The sequence below is a fragment of the Helicoverpa armigera genome, chromosome 9 (genome assembly GCF_030705265.1).
Source record: "Helicoverpa armigera isolate CAAS_96S chromosome 9, ASM3070526v1, whole genome shotgun sequence".
Lineage (NCBI taxonomy): Eukaryota > Metazoa > Arthropoda > Insecta > Lepidoptera > Noctuidae > Helicoverpa > Helicoverpa armigera.
In genome coordinates, this window is record NC_087128.1 from 7,781,903 (window position 1) to 7,795,551 (window position 13,649).

General features: G+C 34.8%; 1 protein-coding gene across 1 annotated transcript in view; it reads left to right on the top strand.

The window, feature by feature from the left end:
* Positions 1–13,649, top strand: part of LOC110369899 (Ca(2+)/calmodulin-responsive adenylate cyclase) — a 75,775-nt gene that overhangs the window by 32,258 nt on the left and 29,868 nt on the right. Inside the window, 2 exon segments of the mRNA XM_049839353.2 lie at positions 986–1,135; positions 4,685–4,803. Of these exon segments, the coding sequence (XP_049695310.2) occupies positions 986–1,135; positions 4,685–4,803 (269 nt within the window).

A 13,649-nucleotide genomic window follows, 5' to 3' on the forward strand; every position in this document is an offset into this window, starting at 1 on the left:
TAATACATATTAATATCGCCGTATTGTTTTTCAGGTTATTTTAAATATATTTTGTTGAAAAATAAGTTTTGACTGCGTGGCAGATCAATTGCGACTGCTGAGCATGAGGAAATGTCCTGGCAGTATTATTGCGTTTTCCTTATGGAATGTCTTTGTCGCTGTCCGAAGTCCGGATTTAGTCCTGGTTGATGGCAATAGGCTCGTCCCTATTACTTTCGACTTAAAAGCCGAACCGGCGTAATAAATGTGAACGTGGGTGGTATAAAATAACATGTCTCACCCTTTATTTTCCTGAAAGCTGACGTTATGTTACGGTCCTGACAGATACATTATAAAGTAATTGTAAGATAATTTTAAAGTTATTCCGTTGTATTGCACAGACTATGGCTGGATTTATCGAACAAAAACACACGGCTGGTCTGCTTTCCAATTTGACAGGCAATTTGCAGTCAACATTGATGGATGACGCTCTATTTATCAAGCTTTTCTTTATATAACTCCATTCCGTGATGATATTTTTGTAATAAAAATGTTTTAATTCATATTTTTTTAGAAGAAGTATTCAAAATATGATGCTGTATAATAATAATAAAATCAAATGCATATCTTGTGTAGAATTTTTGAAAGACATTAAAGTTTTGTGTCAAGATATCATGCATACATCGGACAATGTTATTCTAAATTTTGATAGGTATCAGCTCTACCTCTGTATAAGTTTTAAAACGTGTTACAACTTATGTAAAACTAAGATATTGGGAACAGATTCAAATTCAGAAACTATCGAATAAGTAGATATTCTAGGGCCCCGGAGTCGGTTTAAAGAAGTTGACTTTCAGTAGATCCTTATTTAACTGAATATTTTATTTCAATCCATCGCAAGTCATTGGACAATTCCGTCACGTTCGCGTCGTCGCTGGCGATATTTCAGGCTCTATATACATACCCACAAATTACTATGCTAGACGTTTTACTCTCGTGTTAACAGATGGTGGGCAACGTAGTGGTGTTTGTGTGCGTGAACGTGGTGGGAGCCTTGATGCACTCGCTGATGGAGACGGCGCAGCGCCGCGCTTTCCTCGACACCAGAAACTGCATCGCGGCCCGACTGGATATGGAAGACGAGAACGAGAAACTGGTAATTATAATATTCTTTATTGCAAACCAATAAGCAGTATTCAAGGAATGTTAAAAATTTCAGCCTATTTTTTTGAATGTTAAGTAAAAAATAAGCAGGACAATAAATATCTATAGGTAATGGACATTCCTTACGTTCCAAAGATATATTCCAGGCAATCTTATTAATAGCCTTTAACAACTTAGGGAACTTGGAACTTCAGCAACTTCTAAAATATTTCACGGATAAAAATACAAATAGCTGTATTGCTGAAAGATGAAACGAAGTCGGCCATAGCTTCTCGTAGAAGCCAGTGACAAATATCTCCATCGATCATGTTATACCGTTTTCAGACATCTCACGACAAATTACACATATCTAATATCTTACCAATTTTAGGAAACTGTCATCCATTTTTTCCGCTTGTCCCTCGATATAAATGTGATAAATAGCGGTGGGTTATTCAACCGAGATATTCTCCTATTCAGTTCTTTGGCGAAATCTTTCACAAGGGACCTTTTACGTAAGCCCTCAAATGATGCTAAGTTTATTATAACTTGAGAAAAAACCGCTTTCGGTTTGTTAGGTTAGCGATTCGTTTTTATATTTATGGAATCATAATTCGTCAGTTCATATAAGTTCAAGTACGGAATATAAACCAAGCTATTGATGTGTGATTAGATTAATTAAAATGTTTATATACAAAAGATAATCAAGGACAAAATGGCCCTAATTTTCTTCGAAAGTGGACTATTTCCATTAGGCGGAGAACTAAGTAATTTAGTTTCGTGTTAATGTCCACAATATACAAGCGATTAGGTTACGTTTCTATTTAGTACGGAATTATTTCTGGACCAATTATTTTTATTCAATCAGAGAGATTGAATTAATTAGGAACCAGAAATCCAGCTGGAATTATATTTTTGTGTATCTTAGTAGTAAATGTTCTTATACGCCATGTATTCTGTGTTTTCCCGTTATAAATATTCATACTATGAAGCTTTTAATGCTGAAAACAAATTATGTATATTTATTTATAAGTACTGCAGGTTAAGTCTGATTCACAGAACGGATGAGTGCTTATGTCATTTAGTACTTACGCCTACGATGTGATTAATTGTAAACGTAAATACAGACTGCAATTAACCGCTAGTGTTTAGTACGATATAGTAAAATGACGACAGAATACCGTCATCCCATCTTATCCTCCATTCCCTTTTGTTCATATGGCACAGTTTTTGAAATTGTTTTTTTTAAATTAGATACTTAAAAACTGATTCGTTATTAAAAAAGGTATCAGCGCAAGATACACTAATAAAACAGGATGGCTTTATTTTTATTTTAACTCAAATAAAAGAATATCAAAGGCTAGAAAAACAAAATCATCAAAACGTTTAATGAACATTTACCCACTGTCCTTTACGTGTATGTACCTATTTCTATCGCATTTGATATTCGCATCGATTGATACTATCTGAAGTATAATTTATTACCGTTACTAATTCCACTCATGAGTAGGTAAAGGGTGATTTTTTAGCTGGTATCTTTTTGGCAACACTGTTTTTAGCAGATCACGCGTGAATTTTATCTTGTATCATTGTCAAACTTGTTCAGTATGGTCTATAATTTAACCATGAATCGACTTACGAACGAACAACGCTTGCATATTATTGAATTTTACTATCAAAGACGACAATGGCCGAAACGTTACTGTGAATGGCGAGCGCTACCGTGGGATGATTGGCGATTTTTTTTGCCCAAAATGGAAGAATTGGACATGCCTGACATGTGGTATCAACAAGACGGTACCACATGCCACACGGCACGCGAAACAATGGCCTAATTGAGTGATAATCGGTGAACAGTTTATCTCACGTTTTGGGCCCGTCAATTTTCCGCCTACTTAGATCATGTGATCTAACGCCTTTGGACTATTTCTTGTGGAGCCATGTTAAGGCTCATGTCTACAGGGATAAACCAGCAACGATTGACGCACTGGGAGCCAATATTGAAGCATTTATTCGTAATATACCGGCTGATATGTTGGAGAGAGTGTGCCGAAATTGGGCCTTGCGAATGTGCCATCTAAATCGGAGCCGCGGCCAGCATTTGCATGAAATTATCTTCAAACATTAAATTATATTGATCGTTCTATCGATTCCAATAAAGATTTCATCCAATTTTTCAAATTTTTTGTGTTCTTTTTGAAAATCAAATCCTATACCTCTTAAAAAATCACCCGTTAGAACCGTGAAAGTGTAAAAAGTACAGCTTGAACATCGGACTTCATTTCAACGTGTTCATTGAGCATGTCATAATGCTCACTGAACAACTCATAGACAAGGTTATATTTGTACGAGATATTTTTATTATACACGTAAAAATTACTTCGTTTTTTCTGTATACGGGAATGTTAATGTCGCGAACTCATCTAGCGGAAATTTTAATGATGTTGATATGAAGTTCTGGGAATGTTTAAAAGTATGCTGCGTTTGAGCCCCTACTGAAGGGTCGTGAGCTATGTTTGGAATGTTCTAACTGTTTTCTGTCACATTTTCATCCAAGTAATAGTGCCTAAAATTACCTAGTATGTAACTTGCTTTAAACAATATTATTCATATTGTTTTTCATGAAAATTAAATCAGAAATAAATTCGTCTAGGTACAGTCGCGCAGCCACGAGTCTACATTGAAAAGAAGCAAATACTTGATCTGTGTATTTTTTAAACCGCAAACAGACATTTAACATTTTTATTAATGCGTCTGGAAACGTTGGATTTAAATAAACTGCTGAACATTTCCAACGGTATAAAATTAACGAATAATAAAATGTATATGAAGTTCTCTATCACAGAGGCAGTTAAGTGTGAGGGTCGCTTATGCTGTAAACAAGTAGGGAACGTTAAAATAATATGTAAATCACGGTGACTGGATTAATCCCGGCGACAATATTGTTTTATTCATGCTGTTCAACGTACAATACATTTTTTGTCTCCTTTATGTAGTGAACGAACAAATTGAGGCGATCGCCTTTTAGGGAGAGCTTTGCGTTAGAATTTGCTCGCACTAATTGCAACGTTTCTACATCACTTATATGTATCAGAACCATCAATTAAATAATAGCTTGCATAAGTCATGTTAAAACCTAATTTAAGGAGTTAAGGGCTTATTTCCTTGATATTAACTCAGTAAATTACATTATTTATTCATAAGCACATTATAATATTATTTTATACGGCGATGAAATGTAAGGAACATACAATTATGGTTTTACATAATTTATTCACGAATGTTAAATAGTATTTCAGTGTTCGAGGAGAATAAGAAGGTGGCTTACTTCTGTAAAATATTGTGTTCAATACATGACTGTATTGTCTGCTGATGATAAGTTTATTTTTATGAGTTTAATGAACTCATGAACGAGGAGCCTTTTGCCAAATTCGTAATTAAATCCATTCATTGAGTGAATCGTAATTGTTACTAATAAATTACACCAATAAACGTAAAATAATAATGTTTAGTATTGGTATATACCTAATAATAATGATTAATCCTTGGTATTGTTTCGTAGGAACGATTGCTTCTGTCGGTGCTACCACAACACGTTGCCATGGAAATGAAGAACGATATCATCTCACCAGTCGAGGGCCAATTCCATAAGATCTACATACAAAAGCACGAACAAGTCAGGTGAGTAAATCCATATTAGGCATCTCCCATAACGCCTGTCCCATATACAGTAATATACGCCTAAAACTAATTAGGTTGTGTTCGCCAATTTAGTGGCAGTATCTCATCTTGAACGCGACACGACTTTGGCCTACCTCCAAATTGATCTCGAAACGACTCTCTCTGATTCAATACCTCATATACAAGTCAGGTCATATGTCTATGTGTAATTAAAGCCGTGACGTCAATCAGCTCAATAACTGCACAATGACTTCGAATTTTAGCGACACTTTGACAGAACTGAGCGGAGATTTATGCTACAAATATCGTATTGTAATGCGGCCAACAACTCTCAAGAATCAAATATCTTACAATAGCTTTTTGTGTGGCAGCTCTTACACATCAAGAAAATCTTAACGCCAAAACTAAGGACGCTCAAAATTAAGTCGGTCCTCTTCAAGAGTAAATGAGGAAGGTCAAGTGTTTTTCGGAACAAATGGAAGTAATGACCTACCCTTATCACTTCTTTCCATGAATAATATAGAAATGTAGGTTGTGTTACGAGTAGAAATAGGCAGCTTTCTTATTTATTAAGAAGGCTTGAACAATAAAGCTTTCTCAGGCTTGTGTAGTTAAGACTCGTAGCTCCGTGTCAATCAAGACAAAACGAAGAGTTTAAACACTTTGATTAAAGCGGAATCACAAGTACAGAGAGAAAATTCTCAGAAGCCCGGAAGAATATAAGATGAAAGAGATTCGTAAATTAATCGATTTTAACACGAATTAAATCAACTTCAATGAGTTTTAAGTTCAGATTGTAACGAATTTAATATTAGATAAGCTGGTAAAATCTACCAGTCTGGAATAAATATTTCTAATTTACTTCAATCGTAGCTATATTTATGCTATATTTCTTGTTGAATATATTTTATCATTTGTGTGAAATAGAAAATTTAATTCTTTAATTTATTCCGACATTTTAGCGTGATTTGGGTCGTGATCTTTATTTATTCATTCGTGTTTACATGATTTACCCGGTTCCCCACCACGAAAGCGGGAACCAAAATAGAAAAAATATACCTCAGGATATAGATTTTTTAAATAACCATCCTCGCGAGGGCTTGATTTACGTATATGAATAATTTGGCTTCAAATAGGACCCATAATATTGAAATGCTAATGCGATGCTCGATTCAAACGTAAAGGTTGCATAATCGATAATGGCTTGCATGCATCATTCTCCACGGCAATTACGTTCATGTTTCTTGGTATAAACATATTTGTATCTGTTAAAAAGTTCCCATCAGCGCTCGCAGTAATTGTAAGCGTTGGCTCACCTCACACTATCGCCGCCCGCCGCTGCCGCCGCGCTAAGCGGTGCACGCATTATGATTAACAACGTTATCGCACACTAATTAGTTACTGTACCGTTTATGATTAGTTACAACTATGCATGGGTTCAAAACACCTACGGAGAAGTATGCTGTTGTATTAGGAAGATATTTTTAAACGCACTGGTGTGGTTTGATGTGAAAACTAGGTGATTAATCTCAACTTATTTTGCTTTTTGGATTGTATAATTAGCGTGAAATATTCTTATAATGACCTTGAGTTCAAACTTCTAAGATACCCAAAAAAAAACGCTTCTTAAAATAACAATTTAATATTGAAAAAGTGCCTGGAAATCACAACAAGATTATTCATATTGAGGCTATGAAAATATCCAGCGATAAAAATTTTTCGTACGAAGAGAAATGAGAGCGGATTTAGTGTATTACAGTTTTTGCTTTCTTTTGAATGTTGACAAATAGCTCCGCAAATATTTACGTTTGAAATTATTTTTATTAACAGTTCAGAAGTGACGTTATTTTCTTTCTTCAGCTGAGCGGAGTCATGAAGAGTTTCCACACAAGATGGTTTAGTTGCTTTGAAAAACAGACCAATCTAGGCTAATTGGCTCCAGAAATTGTATTAAAATTGATTTATGCCCCGTATTCTTACGGACTCTTTTCTACTATTTTCGAGACGCACGAAATATTCAGAGTGCAGGCATTACTTAGGTAGGATCAAAAATTCTATCAAAGAAAGAAATCTTGAAATAATGTTTTAAATTATTCACTCATTCGATGAATCAGCTCCGCAATCCCAAGCAATCACTAGCCACAGCAAACATTTCACTTTACAAACAGATCTGTTTTCTATCTTCTACCAAATAGAGTAAATATTACGCAACTTATAACACGATTCCAGATTGTTCGATATCAAAGTTACACATCAATATTTTATAAGGCTGGCAAAATGTAACAAAAAGGAGAATTCTCTTTGGCAACAATACAATAAGTAACGGTTCGTATTACCAAGAAAGTTACGATACTCGAGCAGTGGTTGAGACTGGAGAATACTTCAGAATTACGTTAGGGGTAATGGTTATGATATTGCTTGTAATAACAATGGACGCGTGTTCTCTTACAGTTTATTCTAATTGGGAACAATATGATTATTTTCTGTTAGTGCGTGATTCGAGCGGAACCATTATGGTGTGAAACTTTCTGTAGTGGCATAATTACTATTGAAACATACGCAGTAATAATAATTTTGTCTTGCCTATCTTTCGTGCGATTAACATGATTAATCTCCTACATTGTAAAGGTTTTCTTAGAAAATCTGGCACCTTCTTACTCCGTAATAGAAGACCTTGTTTTAATCCAGCTCTTGTTAAATTTAATATGAATGGAATCAGCACTTTAGAGCTCTTAGCATTGACGTCAGGCCGAATTTACATTTAACAGGTCCTACTTGTCTGAATAAATTATGTTTACAGTTTCCTTCCTTTATAATCTAGTGTTTACTCGGCTGTTTGTTGTTGCTTCACAAATAAAACAATGCTGACAGATAAATCATAAACAAATATTTGTGCTTTTGTAGGTAATCTTACTAATAATGTAAATGTAAAACTCTGCTTATTTGTATTGAGATTGTTTCTCCTTGACGTAACTTGAACTGACACAGTGAGCGGATTTTTCATCACGTTAAAAGAGCGCTCCATAATGCGTGGTATAGAAAGATAACGATGAGGTTACTAAAAAGTAAATTTTGGTCTTCTTCCATCATCATCCTTCCTAATACACAATATCAAAAAATTGTACGAGCGTTACAAAGCTAGAGTAGATCTCTCTGTCTGGAAAAAATGTGCAGCTTTTCACGCATTTCTCTTTAGTGTCTGGATACTGAATAGAAAGCAGACGTCATTGTTCGCGAATAATGTTTTCGTTGTTTAATTTGTCATGTAAATTCCCATGTTACATGAATATTGTTGTTTTGTGGTCTTTGCGTCTCTCGTGTACGAATCACCGTCAGCCGACGTTGGTGAATCATTGTGCTCATTTAGCCTGTGGCTGTTTGTTCATGTTTATTACATTGTGTTTGCACAGTCTTATTTCCATAAGGACGAATCATCGGGTTTGCTGTTCAGGCGGAGATCCGGCCGAGGTACAGGTGCTTTTGTTTACAGTTGTGCTGTACGTGTATTTACATTGAGTTATTTTCGTATGATTCGTTTCTTTATAACTCTTTCTCTGAGATTAAGTATGACTGTTGCCGAAATTCCTAGTCAAAACATTGTTTTGTTTACACCTCGCTTCTGATAAGTGAAGTTTTACAAAAACACTTCCCTATTTCATATTACAAGTCTTTGTTTTCTTTGATAGACAACGGAACGTTTCGAAGATGTTCCAAAACACGATCTTTATCGCTCAGCATTCTTTCAGTCGTCTCTTTTATGACGGCTATTTGTTTCACGCCGGTATTACCTTCAGGTATAATGTTGTTGTTTAGAACATTATCAAAATGTTGCCGACGATATATTTGTGGCGTGTTCAACATTTTCTTTTAGCACGTTGATAGGTTGATGGAACATCCATTCTTATAAAAATGCTTGTAAACTCACAAGTGTTGGTACGACCCGAGCGGAAAATTCACCTACAGTTAAATGTGAATTCCAATTTCCAATACACACAAACGTTTCGGGACAAATTCGATTTCCTTTGTCACGTCAGTGAAAGAGGTTTGCCACGTTAATTTGACGCCTCTTCTCAAGTGCAACGATCCTTTGTTTAGTACCCAACGTCTTGCCTCTCGCCTTGAACATTGGATCGGATTTTCGCCTGTAACTTAGAGCCACAGGGGATGTATTCATTCGTGCACTCCTACTGAAATGTGCGCAACGTTAAGCTTCTAACGCCTGAAGTCTGATCCTAAGCTGGAGGGAAAATGAATTTCAGAGAAATGGCAGCACTTCATGTCTTTTACTTTTTGCCAAAAGAAAATGCGTTCGAGCAACTTTAGTTAGAAGATTTAATACCTAAATATTTTTCTGAAAGCTTCCTATATGAATAATTTGTTTCATGTTTATTATGATTTATGAAATAGTGCACATTATAATGTTGTACAAACATTAGTTTGTTTGAATAGGTGCTCGTAAACTTGTAGTCGTTCGATGGTTTTGTAATGGAGCAGGAGTGGTGGTTTTGTGGAAACAATTTGTATTATGAGCGTGAAACTCATCAATCATGTAAATATTGGTGTAACAGGAATTACCAACTATAACAGGAAATGTTCCATTGAAGTTTAGAATAGCGGCGGCGCTCATACCTATTTATTGACTCTACTTGTCATTCCTTGGCGGTTTTCCAAACACTATACCACAACTATTATAAAAATATATTAATGAACCACCTTTTTACTATGTGAGATTTATATTCATGAACGTTCTTAAGTTAGAACTACTCAAAATATTTCAAATGCTTCATTAACGTAATAAGACTTTGATTACTACAAGAATCCAAGTCCTTATCTACGGCTTCCTAAAGCTTTTTGTTGAGAAAAAGGAGATCATTCTGTTCATCTCATCTTTCATTGTTCATCATCTCAGCTTCAAATTATTTATTGATTTGTTGTATTAAAACTATTAAAATTTGTTGATAATATCAATAATTTTGCATCAATCGGTTAGTAGGATTAAGGGTCCTCATTATACTTATACGGTTATTGATACGTCACATGTAGGTAGGTACTTATGTTTTGTGTATGTTTACAAAAACATATTGTATTCTACAAAGTCATGTATTTTTACAAAAACAACACGCAGAGGTCGATTTTTTAAATAAGGTTAATTTGGATATGTATAAGGTAAACTGAATCGTTAATGACCATAAAACAAAATCAAATGAAATTGTTTTGTTTTTGTTCTTTCTGGTTCCTTACAAGTCCGTGGTTATTTGTGTATTCCTGTATTGCATTTAGTGAATCATCTGAATGAGTTAATGCATCTTCTAAAGACTATCTTAGCAGTTTATATTTGATATATTGTTGGCATGAACAGGCGCATTTGTATTGCTTATGCAGCTCATATTTATGACAGTCCGAAGTAATGTAAATCGAGCATGACCCAAATATTAATAAGGAAAAGAGATAAAATACATGTATATTAAGACAACGATAAGTCGATACCAATTTGGATACAAAATGTAAATAAAATAAATTACATTACCAAATTGGCTTCAATGTTAATTTAATAACATTTACTTGTTGCTCTTTTAGGGCTTAAAACCGGACATTATTTATTAGACAAGTATTTACTGAGTTTGTGGATTGTAAAATTATATAGGTCACGACCGCGCCTGGCCTATGTCCGTTACTCAGCCACCGGGCAGGCAGGACATTAATTATGCACCCAAAGCGGACAGGTATCAGTTTGTCTACAAAGAAGCCCCTCAATGGCCAGCAGGCGTGGCTAATCGATATGTATGACGCGATGCTATCTGCTTATCAAATTATGCAAAGTGATCCGATACTTCTAATCCATCATCTTCGTTTGTCAGCTAAATGGGACAGGCTAATGTTGTAGACATTGTCGTGCCTCGTTATAGATTTTAAAATATTCCATTGTATTTTATTATATTCTGACGAACACGAAGCAGTTTGTTTAACGAGCTCAGGCTACAAAAGTTTTAAAGTTTTAAACAAAACATCTTAAAATCCACTTCCTTTGTTCATCTTAACTACGAAGCCACGAAGTTTCGAAATGCTTACAGTTAAGTATAATTAGTTCACATAAATTACGAGATTAGATAGTAATGAAATGTAAACATGGCTTAGTTCAACATAAAATATTTCGTTTATCGAATCCCACGCAAACGTAAACAATAAAAATAAGTTATCGCTTTACAAAAGTGAATCAATCTCAACGAATCAATGACTAGGGACGACCTCATAGTTTATTTACATTAAAAACATTTCAGTTATAAAAATGATTGATGGATCATCGCAAATTAGATGTTGAGTTTTATGTGCTCACCACTAAAAGCCAAACTACTACAATATTTACGTCAATTAAAATGCAATCAACTCACTGTTGATATTACATTTTCATTAAACAAACGTGGGATTGGCTGAGGACAATTTTAATTGCTATTTGGTTTTGCATTTACACTGAGGTAGGTACACTGTTACGTATTTGTTTTGAAAATTTATTCAGATTACCTTGGTTGCGTTGCTAACACGATATGGCATCGCATTGTGTAGCTATAATTACCTATGGATAATGATGATTTGTGTTGAATAGAAATGTTTATCGGTTGTCATGATAGTCTTTATTAATTATAGTACTTTGCAGTTTTTGCGAAAGTTGAGGACATTGAAGAGACAGTTTGTTCCTTAGCTCTTAATTATTCTTAATGTTTTTATAAGTAAGGCCATAATGTCCGCTTCTTAGGGCAGGCAGTCTTAGTAATCGTATTGTATGTCTTCTATTCTGTATAAAAAATAGTACATTCGTCTGCCAAAATTAGAAAACGTAATCATTCCTTAATTTTGCTCAATATCGTGTTCCCCATAATTCTCAGAAGTTCTAATTAGCTACCTACCACCAAAAAGATCAAATAACTTCGTTTATAATTAAAAGATGTCTATATTTGCTGCTTATTCATACTTTAACTCGACGCCAATTGGATTAAGTAAATCTAATTAACAAGTTTTGCGCTGAATTTGAATGTAATCACACCGCTGCCGCTGCGGAGCTCTGCTATAATTTAATTGTAGGATATATTAGTCATTTTCTCGTGTAGACAGGGTGTCTAAAGACACAAGGGTCTCATTATGATGTATTAACTTTCGTGTCACGTATCTGTACGATTGCGCAATGTATCTGAACGTTGTGACGTCACGTAGCCAGGAAGTCTATTACCGCGCCGCACCGCATTGCACCGCACTTGATCCTTTTAGGCTAAACGGATATTCCGTTGATAGGATTGTCTGTCTGTCTGTCTGCCTGCTTGCTTGCTAACGCTAGTCTCCAATTATTTCTTATTCCTTTAGTTTGGTCGCAAAAATGCCTGTAGCGTCAGATTCGTTTGAACGCAAATGATATTAGACTCAGCAATAATTCTTTTGATGTCTGGTATTTTACATCAAAAGGATTTTCATTGCTACTGTGTATTGGCTAGACGTTTGGGACGGTGCTACAATTTGATTTTTGCGTGTCTCCAGGCATTTCTTTGTGGTTTTCTTTGCTCAACGTAGCCACAATTGTTATTGAGATTTTTATTGTTTTATTTCCCTATGGTACCTATCCGAGAACCTTAGCAGTCGTTAGTAACAATGGAAGCCGTAAAAGGTCATACAAAACTTAAAATAATTTCTTTTATTTCTATAAATATACATCTATACTTGTAGTACGCTTATAAATATAATATTATAGATGAAAAAGGTGTGTTAATGCGATACCTGTGTTCGGTCCATCGGATCACATCCATGCTCTGTCGGCTTTCAATGCGGATTATTACGGGTAAACATTAGCTCGACAAACATATTGTGTACGGTCAGCGAAATACATTAATGTTCAAATTCAAATTCAAATTCAAATCTTTATTTGCGTTCCATATGTAATACAGGTGGTATTTTTATAAAGTTTAAAACAATATATTAGAAACAATATGGACCCGGTAGGGCACAGCAAAAAGAGGTAAGAGAGGTTTGCAGTACTTATAATTATTATCTAGTTTAATTTTATTAAATCTATACTTATTACTAAATAAAAATAAAGCTGAAATATATTTACATGTTATATTTTTATCTTGTGTGTGTGTGTGTGTGTTTGTTGTGTATTATTATTGTATATTACATGATTTAAATTCTAAAACATGATAATTATCTTTCTCATTTTGGACTATTTCTTAATTATCAATTGCTAGACATTGAAACGCATTTAACACGCAAGAAATAAAGATTTCTGTGATTCTTCTATGTACATTTAAGCTGCACTGTTTAAGCACAGTCACTTACTGTATTTTTAAAATAATCGTTGTTATTATATCAATATCTCGTTAACTCTATTTCATCTAAAAATATTCTGTGGGTTGTATCAGAATAATCAATGCTTCGAATAGCCACAAAGTTAGTTTCAGTAAGTTTCCTGCAGCGACGATCGATACGGCCAGGCATGTGGCAGAAAAGCAATAGTTCCAAACTTGAACTTCCATTATACTCGTAAATATGAACACCGAAAGCTCCCAAACATTTGTCTTTTCGCCTAGAAAAAACATGTTGTTCGGTTCACGTCACCAAGGCGAGTTGGCGAGTGCCCATTGAAAAACACTCTTGGTTGCATAATGTATCGAGCGTGAGCCGCAATCGGAAATCCATTGTGATCACTCTGAGCCCAACTTTATTTTGTCAATTTTGTCAACTGTCATGTTTACCTCCCAAAATAGTTTGTTATTTCAAGACATGACTGATATTTGTCTTGACATCACTGTTTTAACTAGTTGCTTTTATGGAAAATTTACTTATGAGGCGTGTCTTGTTTTAGT